Below are 18,153 nucleotides of genomic sequence, written 5' to 3' on the forward strand. Positions count from 1 at the left end.
GTAAATTAAATGGTGCTAACCCTCCAAAAATCCATTTTAATTCCAGCTTGTAATGTGACAAAACAGGACAAACACCAAGGGGGATGAATACTTTTGCAAGACACTGTATAAATTATGCGGACCAAAAATGAATATCAGAATCATTGGTCACTGAAAGGAGTTAAATTAGTATACATCTCTGTGTTTCCTCTCAGCAGGAATCTGAATAAATGGGAAACTCGTCAGAATTAAGACTGGACTCGAATGAAGCGTCTCCAAAAGCAGATGTACATTTAGACGCAGAGGAGGACTGTGACTATGACTGCCCCATCTGTCAGGAGGTTTTGAAAATGCCCGTTCGCACCAAGAACTGCCAGCATGTGTGAGTGGAAACTCAAACCAAAACCAAAGGGCCCTGGTTTAAACTAGACTTCAATAGTTCTCAAAAGATAATTTTCAGAAATGGTACTAACTCAAGGTGTATTTTTTTCCATCACCAGGTTCTGTCGGAGCTGTTTTCAGATGGCGGTGAGGAGTCAGGGCCCTCAGTGCCCGATGTGCCGGAGCCCCGTGTCTGAGAGAGAGTGCAGAGCCACAGACATCCAGAACAGGATGAGACAGACGAAGGGCAAATGCAGAGCGTGTGGAAAAGAGGTCAACATCATCTCCTATAGATATAAGAATGCATTTTAGGTTGAACATCAAGATCTGATTGGACCATTGTAGACCATATTATGATTATTAAACCACAGAAATATTCAATTCTGAATTCGGATTGGTCAGAAGGTCTTGATTCATTGTCTATAACAGCAGGGCTTGTACGGCAGACAATCTAATTCAAATAACAAACATTTAACAAGTATAAATGTGTCTAATCGTTGACACGGTGAAGTTTTCTGTAAGGAGATGTTTATGTAACATTTATGGAAGGAGTCTCCAGTGCCAGCGCTTTGTAACGGTCAGGAGTAAAGCTGTAACTTTGTGGTTTCTCAATAGCAAAGCATGGCAACTTGCTGTGATCTAAGAGGAATAAAACTCTTCAGGATGTGCGGTTATTGGAAAATAATCAACTGTGTGTTGGTAACAGTGATTCCATTGCATCACATCACCCCATCATTGATTATTTTCTTATGTCGTGCCTACTTGGCTCAAAATAAGCACGACATAAAGGGAGTCCACACCGTTGTTCGGGTTAAATAGTATTTTATTTAAACATAATTAAGAAATAAGAAATAATAAACATTTAAAGGAAAATAATAAAGTGCTGGTTGGCCCGTGCAGGGCCTCCATGGCGCAAAGCAAGAGTTACCCAAACCAAAAGCCCCGATAGATAGCTAGCTAGCGAACACTAAATGGCCACGTATTTGAACTGTCACGGCTGTCTAGACCAGGTGTTGCAGTACCAGACAGCTCCCCCTTTGGACTGGAGGGAGGCCCGGACAAGTTCAAGTTCAATAAATTATATGGGGAAGGAGTGAGCACTCTCAGCAAGGCAAAGCCGGGCGTAACACTTATTACAACACTATACAAAGTGTTTTAGTCCTTACTTATTGTTGTTGTTGCTTTTTAAGGTGACATGGGGAAACAGTGATGGTTTCTGTTGAAAAATTACTGGAAAAATATATAATAATGTGATGTGAGTTAATTAGTCAGGGAGAAAAGCAAGCCTCTGTTCTATGCTGTATTTCATAAATCCTCCAGCAAGTGGTGATGTTTCTCTGATTGTCAACCCTGATGTATTGAGGTATTTCACCCACGTGACGCAGCCATTTTGGACGGCACGCTTAAGTCCTTCAGTGCAAGGCGGTATGAGATGGTGGAGACTTTTGCACATTTTAACAAGAAAGTAAGCTGTGATTCGTGTTAAATTGGATCTGTCTTTTATCACAAACACTGTACCCAGCCTTGGTATGGAGCCCTGTTTATTTATTTCTGTGTCCCGTTTCTTTCTAGCCTCTGTTATTGCGTTTTATGTCTGATGTCTGCTACATGCAACCCTAGACAAATTAACACTGCCTTGTTTCACTGCTCAGATGGGTTAACAAACACTGACCCATTTACTTTTTGCTATATATTTTATCAAAATTGCGTTAACTGATAAACTAACCTGAAATGAAATGATCACTGCAAAGTCTGGAGTACTCTGTTGGCTCCCAATCCTGTCTCTTCACAGCTGCAATCCATTTGGCCCTCTTGTCTGGGTCAGTAGGAAACCGGTAGTGATGTGTCGGTCGCGAACGATCCGGTTCAAAGAGCCGGCTCTTTGAAGTGAACGACGGGAGCCGGCTCTTCGGTGGGAGCCGAGTTGGGGAGCCGAATTAGTTTTTTGTCCTTAGGTGCCTCAGGTGGTGTTTACATTAGACCGTATCAGCGGATCATCAGATTAACGTTTTTAAAACGATTAGCGTGCACACAGCAACACCAATACACGATTCGCGTGCACACAGCAACACCAATACACGGATACGCTCGGCTCCGCAGGCATCCTGCGCTCCAAATCACTCCGCCCTGAACAGCGAGTGCCCTCTGGAGGGTGCGCACTCCGGCCCTGCGCAGCTCACAGATCGCGCGAGTGAAGCACACGAGCTGTGATTCGGGACTGAGCCGCTGTGTGTGTGATCCCAGCGCAGATCACTTACCACTTGCAAGTGGAAGGATGGCAAGCCTAAAGACAATCATAACTACACAATGGGCAGTATTTGCATCAGTATTTGCAGTATTTTCATACTTTTATACTCTTTAATGAAAGGTGATACAAGGCGGAAGTCCGCGCCGTTTTTCAGCAGTCGCGTCACATGACCAACGCCAGCGAATCAGGAAGGTGGATGTCACAGTGACGTTGTCCAATGACGACGCCAGCTAGAGCTCAGCACAGCGTATCCGCGTATCCTCAATGTTTACACAGCACCGGACCAAACACGATCTGGATTGAATACGTGGACCCTGGCGGATTCCCGTTTCCCGGCGTTTCCAGGCGTTTTAATGTAAACGGACAGTGCATCCACGAAGAAAACGAGACAGATACGGTCTAGTGTAAACGTAGCCTCACAGCTGCGAAAATACGAAAATTGGTGTAATGCTTAAAGCTGTGGAGCGCAGGGGAGAGGAGTCTGTGAGGCACCTGAGGAGGGGAAAATCAGCTGTGTATTTTATACTGGTAATATAACACAGTTTTGCATTATGTTTGTGAGAAAATAATTTATTAATTGGTAAGTTTTATTTCTATAGCTAGAACATTGTTACACTGCTATACTTTACAAAGCTTTACAATGGCTACAAAAACTAAAAAATAAAATGGAAAACATCCTATTGATAAAATATAATTAATAATGTAATTAATTAACTAGTTAATTGCAGCAATTAAATCAAAAATAAAATCTCAGGAGCCGTTTGGGAGCCGAAAGAGTAAGAAGAGCCAAAAGAGCCGAAATTCCCATCACTAGAAACCGGTAAAAGGAGCGTCCTGCACGCTGTCCCTGTCTGTTGTGGCAGCCCACAGCACAACAAGCAAACACCATGGTTATTTATAGAGTGCTTACTGACAAATTAATCTATTCTAGGTGTCTGTAACACGTTTTTTTTTTCAAGCTGGTTCTCCCTTTCTGTCTGCAGCGTTAGTATGTAGGTTGACGTTCAAAATGGCGGACACCGGGGCGTCACGTGACCCTGTGACGTCAGGTGAAATACCTCAATAGTATTTATATTTATACTGTATATAACTGTCATCATAACATGGGAAAGTCCTGTAGTTTCTTTCCAGTTGTTTCATTTCCACCAAACACAACACGAACATGTCCTCGCTCATTAGAGGATGTAAAGCTGACATTATAGATCGAAGGAATTTGAAAAGACAAATTTGTGAGTTGTTGATCCAGGTTGCTTGATCAAACAAGTGTACGTCAACGCACACGTCCACGTTCACATTTCGTCTTTATCTTTGCAGAGACTCTTCAGCAAGATGAGGCTCCACTACAGATTCTGCAAGAAGTACATCGAGGAATTTGGTCCTATCAGTAAACCCACGCTACCGCTTCCTGTCCAAACGCCCAATTTACCAGATTACCACCATAGCAGTGTATTTATCCACAACATCCCCAACATGCCCATTCCTACACCACCTATCAGGTATGTGAACACTTTCAAACTCCATCATCATGTAATCTATATGCTAATATCACCTGAGGAGAAACTGAACGTACATAGAAGACACACTAGTACTAGCACTTCTAGTCAATAATGGTGACCAAGAGACGCCTACTTTCACACACACACACACACAAAAAAAAAAGCAAATTAATGGGCCATTGATCTTTAGATCACATATCTAAACATAGACATGGTGCAAACTTTCCATCTGTGTTCATTGGCCGTGCTGTGATCTTATCAGTGTTACTGATTATCGCACACACTGTAATCACAAGGCTTTCTTCTCATACAGCTTTGATATCTTTATATTATATACAGTGGCGTCTAAAACTCTGAACCCATTTCGAAAATTTGGGATTAACTGGAAATAAACAGAATTTGGAATCTTAATCAAAGAAAGGACACATTCATTCTCTTGAATGTTCAACAATTATTCCATGAAATCGAGAAGTACAAGAGCTGATAGCCGACGAGGCGCGTAGCACCTTCTTAAAAACCTGTCGATGGCTGCATGAATTAACGTGTTTTTTGTTTGTTTGTTTTTTTTAAATGTCGTCTTGCCAAGGTACAGAATAGCTTTAGAGATTTATTTAATTCTTCCTTGGACATTTCAGTTCTGTAATTTTTTTCTCAGAAAGACTCGGACTCAAATTTGTCGTCATTCAACCATGTGACATGATAAGAATGAGACTCAGTTACCCAGGTCTCGGTGTGTGCATCGTGAAGAAGTAACTAAATTAACTAAATAAGTAAAATAGATAAATAACAAATAAAATAAAATAGAATAAACTAAGTTTGGATTTAAAAATAGAATAAATTAAAATAAAAGCTGTCTAGGATAACATTAAGATTCGAAGGACAGTAAAATATTGCACAATGTACTGCAGTGGCAACAGCTTCAAGGTGTTCGGTGCAACAGTGCGAAAGTACAGCAGCAAAAACACGAGCAGCAACAGTTCACAGTATTAAGGCACGTTGGTAAGGTGCGTAGTGTTCCGTATATGGGGGGCGGAGCAGTTCAGCAGTCTGACTGCATCCGGGTGGAAGCTGTTTTTCAGTCTAGAAGTTTTTGCCCGGATGCAAAAAACTTTTCAAACTTCTTTGAGCTGGGCAATTCCATGTGAATGTCAACCTCACCATGCAAAAATAAAGCAACATGTAATACATCAAAACCACTCCCAGAGATATCACCTAGGCCTGTATTTTACAGATGTGAATAAGTTGAACCAATTTGTAACCAACCTAATATGTCACTGTCAGTCTGTCTTTCTTATAATGTAAAACCCAAGCTAAAATCAACTTTGATCATGTACAATTCTATATTATTGCCACAAGCCACAGAAATGTATGCTAAAATCCACAAAACAGCAAAACAATAGCCATCCTAAATATTATTTAAGAACTTTGATAGTTTTAGCTGATATTTAGAGAGTTTTTCAAAGGGTTATGGTGGTTAAATTGCTGATTTTCTAAACATATGCCATGTCTATTTCAGACGTGTCACATCCATAACGGAATTTCGTCACATCCATAACGCTGACTTTTCCTTCCGAAACTCTGCATGAAATACAAAATATTTTAAACAGAGATTTTTTAATATTCACCTTGGACCCCTCTATCAAACGGATATCTCCATTTCGACATTAGGTTTACAATTTCACAGAGTTTGATAAAAATGTACAGTCACCCAAGAAAAGTGATACTTTTTCTGTCACATCCATAACGCATCTTTTATTGGCATTTTCTGGCATGCCCTAGATGTACTATGGGAATTGTTCTTGTTCTATCACTTCTCCAGTATGGTACAGCCTTAAAATATGCAACACCTGTTTAAATACTGGGAGACAATAAAACATGCACTGGGTCATTTGTTGCCATTTTGAGTTCAAGTGTCACGTCCATAATGCTGGAATTGCTCAGCTGTTGAACCAGCAATTTGTGGAAAAATGCAGTTATTATATAGTGGTGCTTGAAAGTTTGTGAATCCTTTAGAATTTTCTATATTTCTGCATAAATATGACCTAAAACGTCATCAGATTTTCACACAAGTCCTAAAAGTAGATAAAGAGAACCCAGTTAAACAAATGAGACAAAAATATTATACTTGGTCATTTATTTATTGAGGAAAATGATCCAATATTACATATCTGTGAGGGGCAAAAGTATGTGAACCTCTCGGATTAGCAGTTAATGGGATGACAATCAGGTGTGAGTGGGCACCTTGTTTTATTTAAAGAACAGGGATCTATCAAAGTCTGATCTTCACAACACATGTTTGTAGAAGTGTATCATGGCACGAACAAAGGAGATTTCTGAGGACCTCAGAAAAAGCGTTGTTGATGCTCATCAGGCTGGAAAAGGTTACAAAACCATCTCTAAAGAGTTTGGACTCCACCAATCCACAGTCAGACAGATTGTGTACAAATGGAGGAAATTCAAGACCATTGTTACCCTCCCCAGGAGTGGTCGACCAACAAAGATCACTCCAAGAGCAAGGTGTGTAATGGTCGACGAGGTCACAAAGGACCCCAGGGTAACTTCTAAGCAACTGAAGGCCTCTCTCACATTGGCTAATGTTAATGTTCATGAGTCCACCATCAGGAGAACACTGAACAACAAATGGTGTGCATGGCAGGGTTGCAAGGAAAAAGCCACTGCTCTCCAAAAAGAACATTGCTGCTCGTCTGCAGTTTGCTAAAGATCATGTGAACAAGCCAGAAGGCTATTGGAAAAATGTTTTGTGGACGGATGAGACCAAAATAGAACTTTTTGGTTTAAATGAGAAGCATTATGTTTGGAGAAAGGAAAACACTGCATTCCAGCACAAGATTAAAGAACCTACCACAACAGAAATTCACGATATTATTATCAATTGAAAAAATGCAGCCCCTGGTCAAGACAGAATAAGTGCTCTGCTCTGAAAACAGATTGTTCTTGAAATTTTAGAGTTAATTACACATTTTTAAGATTTCTCTGAAAAGTGGAATAGTGCCAACAGACCTAAAGATAGCCAAAGTTATACCACTATACAAAGTTGGAGATCCCTGCGTATTCACCAATTACCACCCAATATCTATCTTACCGGCCTTCTCAAAAATCCTGGAAAAAGTAGTTTATAAACGGATCATAAATCACCTAGAAATTAATAATATCTTATCTACACATCAATATGGATTTCGTAAAAAATATTTGACATACATGGCACTTTTACAACTTGTTGATAAAATCACTACAGCTTTAGAAAATAACGAATACATTATAGGAATATTTCTTGACCTTTCCAAAGCTTTCGATACAGTAGATCACAACATACTACGTGACAAACTTATCACCTATGGATTTAACGGTTCCACCCTACATTGGCTAAAAGACTATTTGACTGACAGAAAACATTTCATCTCTAATCAAAATAACAATTCTTCCCAAAATGTCATAACATGTGGTGTACCCCAAGGATCCATTCTCGGTCCCCTTTTGTTTTTGATTTATGTCAATGACTTGGCATCGGTATCAAAGAAATTATTTACTTTGTTATTTGCAGACGATACAAATTTATTTATGTCCCACAAAAATTTTGACACCTTAGTGATATCTATAAATAAAGAATTGTACAAGGTAAATCAATGGTTCAAGGCGAATAAATTGTCCCTTAACATAAAAAAGAACAAATTTCATTATCTTTGCAGGCAGGAACAAGAAATACGATAAAGAAAAAGCTTGAATCTATCTAAATGACAAACCAATTAATCAGGTAAGTCACACTTGCTTTTTACTGTAGGTATATTGTTAGACAAAAAACTTACATGGAAGAATCATATTGATTTTATTAGTAAAAAAAATTCCAAGAACATAGGTATCATAAGAAAAGTCAAAACCTTGCTCTCACGACACATATTTATGACCCTTTACTACAGTTTGATATATCCTTATTTATTGCAATATTATTTGGGCTTGTACTTACACAAGGTCCATCAAACCACTCTATCAAGTACAAAAGCGCTTTGTTAGAATCACAGCCAATGCCTCTTTTACAGCACACTCAGCAGCTCTGTTTAATGATTTAAAATTTATGACTGTGTATGACATCAACAAACTACAAATTGCCTTATTTGTTCATAAAATTGTCCATAATAGCTCATTTACCTGATTGAAAAAAAAAGTTTTTTTCAATTTCAACTCAGATATCCACCACCACAGTACAAGACAGCAGAATCTTTTAAGACCAATTATGACAAAATCTAGTCAAAAACAATTTACAGTAATGTTTAGAGGCCCCACCATATGGAACAATTAAAGTCAACTACAACAAACTTGTCTGTTATTACCCAGTTTCAAAAAATTTCTCAAGATGGATTTTATAGAACACCCAAGCATTACTTCCACCTGATTTGTTTTTCCTGTTTCAGTTATCGCTTTTCCTTTTATGTTTAATAACTTATTAGTTTCATTTTGAATTTCATTTAATATAATTTCAAGAATCTTACTTGTTTTTCATATGTGTAATGCTTCCGATGTATATAGATATTTTATTATATAATTTTGATGTGTTTCTTTCATTAGTTAATTTTGTTTGCTTATGTATGTATACCTTAATTACAACGCTAGCATTCTCATATTTCATTTAATAGGTTTTAAGACTTTTAATTGTCTTCATATGTGTAATGCTTCCGATGTATATAGATACCTTATTATATAATTTTGATTTGTTTCTTTCATTAGTTAATTTTGTTTGCTTATGTATGTATATTTTAACTACAATGTTAGCATTCTTATATTTTTAAGTTTTGGGGGAGGGCCACGAAAAACCATATAGGTAGGCATATTGTTTATTTTTTTATTGCTATTATTACAGTGGTGCTTGAAAGTTTGTGAACCCTTTAGAATTTTCTAAATTTCTGCATAAATATGACCTAAAACATCATCAGATTTTCACACAAGTCCTAAAAGTAGATAAAGAGAACCCAGTTAAACAAATGAGACAAAAATATTAGACTTGGTCATTTATTTATTGAGGAAAATGATCCAATATTACATATCTGTGAGTGGCTAAAGTATGTGAACCTTTGCTTTCAGTATCTGGTGTGACCCCCTTGTGCAGCAATAACTGTTATTAGTTTCCGGTAACTGTTGATCAGTCCTGCACACTGGCTTGGAGGAATTTTAGCCCGTTCCTCCGTACAGAACAGCTTCAACTCTGGGATGTTGGTGGGTTTCCTCACATGAACTGCTCACTTCAGGTCCTTCCACAACATTTCCATTGGATTAAGGGCAGGACTTTGACTTGGCCATTCCAAATCTTTAACTTTATTCTTCTTTAACCATTCTTTGGTAGAACGACTTGTGTGCTTAGGGTCGTTGTCTTGCTGCATGACCCACCTTCTCTTGAGATTCAGTTCATGGACAGATGTCCTGACATTTTCCTTTCAAATTCGCTGGTATATTTCAGAATTCATTGTTCCATCAATGAACATTAACATTAGCCAATGTGAGAGAGGCCTTCAGTTGCTTGGAAGTTGCCCTGGGGTCCTTTATGACCTCACCGACTATTACATGCCTTGCTCTCGGAGTGATCTTTGTTCGTCGACCACTCCTGGGGAGGGTAACAATGGTCTTGAATTTCCTCCATTTGTACACAATCTGTCTGACTGTGGATTGGTGGAGTCCAAACTCTTTAGAGATGGTTTTGTCATCTTTTCCAGCCTGATGAGCATCAACAACACTTTTTCTGAGGTCCTCAGAAATCTCCTTTGTTCGTCCCATGGTACACTTCCACAAACACGTGTTGTGAAGATCAGACTTTGATAGATCCCTGTTCTTTAAATAAAATAGGGTGCCCACTCACACCTGACTGTTATCCCATTGATTGAAAACACCTGACTCTATTTTCACCTTGAAATCACTGGTTCATCCTAGAGATTCTTATACTTTTGCCACTCACAGATATGAAATATTGAATCATTTTCCTCAATGAATAAATGACCAAGTATAATATTTTTGTCTCATTTGTTTAAGTGGGTTCTCTTTCTCTACTTTTAGAATTTGTGTGAAAATCTGATGATGTTTTAGGTCATATTTATGCAGAAATATAGAAAATTCTAAAGGGTTCACAAACTTTCAAGCACCACTGTATATGATTTAATGTCTTTATATATGCGAATAAACAATAACAATCCTTATCCCATCTGTGAAACATGGTGGTGGTAGTATCATGGTTTGGGCCTGTTTTGCTGCATCTGGGCCAGGACGGCTTGCCATCATTGATGGAACAATGAATTCTGAATTATACCAGAGAATTCTAAAGGAAAATGTCAGGATATCTGTCCATGAACTGAATCTCAAGAGAAGGTGGGTCATGCAGCAAGACAACGACCTTAAGCACACAAGTCGTTCTACCAAAGAATGGTTAAAGAAGAATAAAGTTAATGTTTTGGAATGGCCAAGTCAAAGTCCTGACCTTAATCCAATGGAAATGTTGTGGAAGGACCTGAAGCGAGCAGTTCAGAGAAAATCTGATGATGTTTTAGGTCATATTTATGCAGAAATGTAGAAAATTCTAAAGGGTTCACAAACTTTCAAGCACCACTGTAATTCTTGAAAAATAAAAAAATACATTCTTACCATCATTTACTTTCATTCCATATTTTGTTGCTTTTTTTGTATTTTCTCTACTCATGGTATATGAGCTGATAACCTAGTCGTTGAGTAGCCAATCAGAGTGCACAACTGCTCATATCCAGTGAATGTGGATAGAATAATCAGCTTTATTTCCAGGTCATGATTTATATTTAATGTTGAGTCCTTGGTACAAAAGATCAGATTTTCCTTCAGTCTTATCCCTTCAATTTAAACATGTAGTAGCGACTGGTTTTGCGCACCATATATAATGCACTGTGAATTTGAGCAATAGATGTAGATGTGTGTACGTCAAGTATAAGACCTCAAAGAATATAATTTTAGTAATGGTAGATTGTGATTTTCACCAGTGTAACAAAGTGAAAACAAAAATTACAGACCCCCTGGCTGTGCTTCACAGACTCCGAGGCAGGGAGAACCTCTTATATACAGTATAGGACTAATGGAATGCCTATATGATTATTGTGCTTCTGATTGTTTTTGTGCATGTGTGTGTCCAGTGCAGGGAGAGTGTACCTTTGTCCTTACTGCTCACTCATGGACGGCAGTAATGTAGCCCTGACGGAGCACTGTGTTTTCCAACATCAAGACCACACTCCAATCGTAAGATCCAAACTTTCAGTTTTCTCAGAGCTCCTTAACCAAATTAAAATCTTTAGGGCTCTTGCACTAAACTAATTTATCTACAGCTCTTCTTCCAAAATAATTTATCTAAACTTTCATGTGTGTGTATATATGTTCATAACAAAATAAACTAGATAGAACTCGATGTCAATGGGGATGCCTCCGCCTGGTAGACTACACGCCTTATTAAGTTGTGATTTGGGGATGGACATTTGACGTCACAGTAATCTTGACCTGTGACCTTTTAACCTCAAAATCTAATCAGTTAATGTTTGTCCCCAAATGCACAAATGGTGAAAGTTTGGTGAAATTCCTTTCATTTGCCTTGGAGATATTGTGTTCACAAGGTTTTCGGACAGACATTTGACCTCACAGTGACCTTGACCTTAGACCTTTTGATCTCAAAATCTAATAATTTCATCTTTGTCCCAAAGTGCGCAAATGATGAAAATTTGGTGAAATTCCATTCATTAGTCTTTGAGATATAGCGTTCACAAGGTTTGGGGATGGACATTTGACCTCACAGTCATCTTGACCTGTGACCTTTTAACCTCAAAATCTAATCAGCTCATGTTTGTCCCCAAATGCACAAATGGTGAAAGTTTGGTGAAATTCCTTTCATTTGCCTTGGAGATATCGTGTTCACAAGGTTTCGGGACGGACCCACGCACGGACAGACGGACAACCCGAAAACATAATGCCTCCTGCACCTTAAGGTAGCGGAGGCATAAAAACACTTGCTACTATTATATAATATTGTGAGGTGAAAACCCAAAAAAGTAGAAGTAGTAGAGATCATTTTAGTTTTTTAGTGATTTATTTGTATCAGGTTCCTGTGGTGTCGCATTACTTTGACATTAGTTGAGTTTAACCAGCGATAACATCAGCATTAATATACCTTTATTATAGGAAAAGTATCTGGAGTTTTCAGTGTCAGCAGCACTGGATTTTCCAACATATTCATTAAAAAGGAGTTTACATTTTATTTGTTCATTTATTTTATATTTAACAAGTTAAGTTTCATTCAGGGCGGCACGGTGGTGTAGTGGTTAGCGCTGTCGCCTCACAGCAAGAAGTTCCGGGTTCAAGCCCAGCAGCCGACAAGGGCCCTTCTATGTGGAGTTTGCATGTTCTCCCCGTGTCCGTGTGGGTTTCCTCCGGGTGCTCCGGTTTCCCCCACAGTCCAAAGACATGCAGGTTAGGCTAATTGGTGGGTCTAAATTGACCGTAGGTGTGAATGTGAGTGTGAATGGTTGTTTGTCTCTGTATGTCATCCCTGTGATGACCTGGCGACTTGTCCAGGGTGTACCCCGCCTTTCGCCCGTAGTCAGCTGGGATAGGCTCCAGTTTACCTGCGACCCTGTAGGACAGGATAAGCGACTACAGATAATGGATGGATGGATGGAAGGAAGTTATAATTCAGTCCTTACAGACCACCAGAGGCAGTTGATAGATTAGTGGCATTCCTCATGTACTGGTTGAGAAACGTATCAACTTCTGTCATCACGTGGCCATGACGCTTCGAGACACAGTATAAATACCAGTACACGGGTCATGATGTTCTTGTTCTCATCTATTTATCAGATTACTATCCTGAGATAAGTGCAGCCCTCTGGAGTAACAGATTTGCCCTCACAGGCTGTGTCTCAGAATGATTGGATTTATCCCTCCTAAGTTTGGTGAGGCTGATTACAGCCTTTCTTAAAGCTGCTTTTCTTCTCCACCCACCAAACCCTGTGAAAAGTCCACAATGGGATTTGATCCTTGCGTTGGATGGCCTATGTGAAGCCCCGTTTGAGCCAATGGAAACTTCTGACGTTAAGTGACTATCATATAAAACTGCCTTCTTGTTGGCCTAACGTCTGCTAAACAGGTGAGTGAAATTCATGCCCCGTCAGTCAGTCATCGGTGTATGTGTTGGGGCCCTGAAGATAGTTTTGTAACCTTATGGCCCAACTCTGCCTTTCTACCTAAGGTTATGTCACCCCGGTTAATAAATAGGCCCTTTTCTTTGGCCACATTCAACCTGGCAACTGAACCTAATCATAGGTGCCCTGTTCATGCGTTATGGCAATACGTTTCTGTTACTTTGCCCTGGCAGGCCTCGAACCAGCTCTTTGTTTCCAATGGAGGAAGAAATAAGGGCTCTGCTCTTTCTAAACAAAGGCTTTCCCATTGGGTTACAGAGGCCACCTCTGTTGTTTACCAGTGGCATGGGCAGAAAGGTCCTGCGCTGTTGAAGGGGCACTCAACTCAAGTTATAGCAGCTTCCTGGGCAGCATTGCATGGTGCCCCCATGTCTGATATCTGATCGGCTGCAACGTCCTCTTTTCCCAGCACGTTTTCCAAGTTTTATAGTCTGAATGTGGCATCACTCCCTCTGGCACGCATGGCTGTGCTTCCAACTGTCTCACCTGATTCTGAATAAGCTTCCTCATGACATAGTTGGCCTACGTCTTCCACTAGTCTATCGACTGCCTCTGGCGGTCTATAAGGACTGAAATAAAACACTGGTTTCACATATGTAGCCATGGTTCTATGAAGGAGTGGAAGACTGCCAGAGTCTCTGGTCACTCAGAAGGGTGAGAATGACCATTAAGAACGTCTTGACCCATGTACTGGTATTTATACTGTGTCTCGCGGCATCATGGTCACGTGATGACAGAAGTTTATACATGTTTCTCAACCAATGTGCAAGTGCATGAAGAATTCCACTAGTCTATCTGCCTCTGGCAGTCATTCACTCCTTCATAGAACCACGGTTACATGCGTTTTTTGTCTTCAAAAAAGAGAAAAAAACAGAAACTGGTGAGGAAACATCCATTCCATACATCCATCCATGCATCATCCATAACTGCTCATCCTGTGCAGAGTCACAGGCAAGCTGGAGCCTATCCCAGCTGACTGAGGAAACAACTGTTTATAACTCCTATAACTTTGACAGAACAGGAACGAACTTGTTTCATGGACGTAACTTTAAGCAGATTTGAAAGCGTGATGTTTCATTCTTGAACACACTGGAAAATTGCTGAGGTATAAGAGGAATAAAACTTCAGGATGTGCTGTTACATAGAAATAATCATTTCTGTGTTTGATTATTAATTAATGTTTATACACACTAAGACTCTTCGACCCTTGTGCTTTTCTTACAGAATGAATGTGAGGATGAAGATGTGCAGCACTCCTGAGCGCTACAGATATCAGTCCAGGAGTTTTGAAAAATTGTGTATTTCTGCCTCGCCGATTGCTAAAAAACACATCAGTAGTCATCATTTGAACTCCTCTTCTACTTCTGCACAGAAATCAGTGCATTATGGCGGACATTTTAGCTTTCAGTGACAATTGTAAGAAAATGTTTTTCTAAAACCATTCATTTTTTTCTGCACACAGATGTTCATATTCCTGTACTGAAATATTGACTGTAATCACACAGTGGCTGTACATTAGTTCTGACTTTAACTGCTTTTACTCTTCAGGTAATAAACAGACCTTCAATTTGCTCAAGAGCCTTGCTCAGGGGTCCAACAGTGGCTGTGGGGCTTGAACCCACAACCTTCTCATCAGTCACGCAAAGCCTTAACCTATAAGATCAGATTATATTTTCTGATCTGTATTGAGCACCATTGTGACAAGTACATTTCTTACTTCAGTGTCTATCCTCTGTCCAGGTCCTCCTATCAGCAGTCATAAATGACTGGACTAGTGAATGTAGAGGCTTTGCACCGTCATGTGACCCCCATAGCAACGGTAACTATGCAGCCATGACAGGGGACACACTTGTAGTGCTTCATTCAGACAAGTTCATTGTTATTGATCAGTATGGGAAGGTTTTGCTGTGTTTTTGGATTTGCAAATTGTTTTGAACAAAACAAAGACATAGGATTTTTTTTAAATTTACCAAAAGTCATTCATCATCAGGGGAAAAAAATCTAAATGTAGAAGGGAAAATGGCTCGCAAACATACAAAGTGCAGCAAGGGGCAAGCTTGATCTCCTGGGAGGGAAACAGAGGTGGAAGACAATCCAAAGATGCTTCGAATGAGGACAGACCTGTGGCAGCACTGGTCAGGAAATTATGGGCGTATTCAATCCAGGCGAGATGAGAGCTCCAGGAGGAGAGGTTGGTGGTGGTGGTGACAGCACAGAGCTGACTCCAGATCCTCATTTGCCCTTTCTGTCTGGTCATTGGTCTGGGGATGGAAACCAGAGGACCCTAGTCTGAGACAATGTCCAGTGGAATGCTATGAAGACAGAAGACATGTTGAATCAGGAGATCTGCTGTTTCACAGGCTGTGGGGAGTTTGGGAATAACCACAACATGAACTGTCTTAGAAAACTGGTCAATTATGGTGAGAATAACTGTATTACCTTGTGAAGGTGGGAAACCAGTGACGAAATCAAGCACGATATGTGACCAGGGGCAACCGTGGTCAGGGCGAGGATGCAGCAGGCCAGCTGGTGAGAGAAGAGAGGACTTTCCTTGAGCACAGACAGTGCAGGCAGAGACATAGGCACAGGTGGCTGTCTCCATGGTAGGCCACCAGAAATGCCACTCCAGGAGAGTCGGTACAGTTCATACCAGGATAGCAGGTGAAACAAGAAGTATGTACCCATTTGAGGACCTGGGAACAAGCAGAGTCTGGGACAAACAAGTGAGAGTAAAGTTAAACTGACCAAAAAGCAATGCCCAACATGCTTGACGGTAGTTTAGATGTCTTGCTGTCTGGATGTATGCCAGGTTTTTGTGGTCAGTCCAGACCACGAACCATTGTTCTGCCTCCTCTAGCCAGTGTCTCCTCTCTTCCACAGCCAACTTAACAGCTAGCAGCTCCCTGTTGCCAACATTGTAGTTGCATTCAGCTGGAGAGAGACATCGGGAAAAGAAGGCATAAGGATGGAGGGTTTTTTTTTTAATCATGATTAGAGCATTGGGCGAGGACTGCCCCTACTCCAGTGTCAGCTGCATCTACTTCAACAATGAACTGGCATGATGGATCAAGTTGGACCAGGATGGGAGTGGAGATAACTTGCAAAAGGCATGTTCAGCCTCAGGGGTCCAAGAGAACTGAGTGGAGGGGGAAGTGAGTTTCATTTCTTACTTCCGTGTCTCTATCCTTTGTCCACATCCTGCCATACTTCATAACTGACTGGACTGGTGAATAGTGATACATACTGGATGTTGATGGGAAACTCGTACATCTATGGTCATGTCAGAGCACAGCAAACTTGTTTATTAAAACAATTAATAAAAAATACTCATTGTGCAGTGATTGGTGATGTTTGCAGGCTTGTTATATACATTTATCTAACAAGAAGATGGAGGCCACTTGCCTGTTTGACTAATTTCAGGGGATTTCCTACTCATCTCTAACTACATAGTTAGTGGTTACCACTTCTGTTCCTCACCCCACCCACTAATCCGTCTGTTTGTTAGCTTATAGGTAATTAGCCTACACAAGACCACACGTTAAATATAACTTTCTGCTGTCAAATATTGCTTGCAACCTGCATACAAAAGGGATGTCTAGTAGCCAACAGTGGTAGATACTGTGGTTCCTTTGACCTCCAGGATGCAGACGTTGTGTAACTGTTGTTCCTGCTGCTTTCAGGTCATCCTGCAACTCTTTTCAAGTGACTACTGGTTCTCTCTTACCTTCCTCATCAGTGTGTCCGAGAAGGATGAGGTGTGACTTCATGAGATTTTTACTTGCATATTATCAAACCAGTTGGACGGACAGGGATGTATAAAGTCAGTCGCTTTTTCCACTTGAGTGTTAGTTAATAATTTTGTCTGCAAGAATGTTTGGACGCTCCTTGACCTTGATTGTTTGAAATCATCCCAACCAACGACATCTTGTATACTAGCACACGGTGTAATTTGCCTGAGAAGCATCTGTGTCTTGATTTATTTTTATGTAACCTTTACATAGAGTGTCCAAATCCATTTTCCCTATCAGTTGTGGGGGTTTTTTTGGTTCCTATTTGTAAGTAAGTCAAATAACAACGTGTGTCAATTTAAAGTGGATATATTCAACAACATTAATCCAAATACAGATTTATTTATTTATTTATTTATTAGGTACACCCAGACACCTGCTGTTTTATGCAGTTATCTAAATCAGCCAATCCCTTGACAGCAGCATAATGCATCAAATCATGCAGATTCAAATCAAGAGCTTCAGTTAATGTTCACTTCAAACATCAGAATGGGAAAAACTGTGATCTCAAAGTGTGACTTTCAGAAACTGCTGATCTCCTGGGGTTTTCACACACATGTCTCGAGAGTTTACACCAGTGGCAGCTGGTAGTCTTTCAAACAGGGGAGGCTGGTCGGTTACGATATTTCCAGATTTTAAAAGAAAAAAGAAAAAAAACATAAATTTTGCCCATACTCTTGCCTCTGATCTGGCTGATTGTTGGCAGGGTCACAAACTGTGAAATAGCAGGTTATTTTGGCCCATTAGCCTACTGTCCAATATACATGATGGTGGGGTTTGGGGGGGTATATTTTAACATTTTATATTTTAAAATTGTGGCATGTTTAAAAATTGATCATTATTGAAAGCAGCTCTTTGTCAGGAACCTCAGCAGTAACAGCAGAGTGTTCTGGAATAGGCACAAGCACTGACCTTGGGGAGCCAAACATAGAGCTGGGTGCCACACATTTCATTCAATGACACTTTCCCTATATTTTACTTATTTTGACTGAGAAATGTTTTATTGACAATTTTGATAACCCTTCACTTTTAATCCAGGTCTGTAGTGTGAAATG

General features: G+C 40.0%; 1 protein-coding gene across 1 annotated transcript; it reads left to right on the forward strand.

Annotated features, from left to right (window-relative positions):
• The first annotated feature begins 209 nt into the window (after window positions 1-209).
• Window positions 210-17,071, forward strand: LOC132885820 (E3 ubiquitin-protein ligase RNF138-like). Its single transcript, XM_060920339.1, has 5 exons — window positions 210-361; window positions 480-633; window positions 3,923-4,104; window positions 11,259-11,361; window positions 16,991-17,071. The coding sequence occupies exons 1-5, from the start codon at window positions 210-212 to the stop codon at window positions 17,069-17,071; spliced, it is 672 nt and encodes a 223-aa protein (XP_060776322.1).
• The last annotated feature ends 1,082 nt before the right edge of the window (window positions 17,072-18,153 follow it).

The sequence above is a fragment of the Neoarius graeffei genome, chromosome 1 (assembly GCF_027579695.1).
Source record: "Neoarius graeffei isolate fNeoGra1 chromosome 1, fNeoGra1.pri, whole genome shotgun sequence".
Taxonomy (NCBI): domain Eukaryota; kingdom Metazoa; phylum Chordata; class Actinopteri; order Siluriformes; family Ariidae; genus Neoarius; species Neoarius graeffei.

Bases quoted from the DNA above. Each gene is read 5' to 3' on its own strand.
- LOC132885820 (XM_060920339.1), top strand. From the start codon at position 210: ATGGGAAACTCGTCAGAATTAAGACTGGACTCGAATGAAGCGTCTCCA. The intron at 362-479 runs GTGAGTGGAAAC...TTCCATCACCAG, and splicing joins ACCAAGAACTGCCAGCATGT to GTTCTGTCGGAGCTGTTTTC. The intron at 11,362-16,990 runs GTAAGATCCAAA...TGCTGCTTTCAG, and splicing joins ATCAAGACCACACTCCAATC to GTCATCCTGCAACTCTTTTC.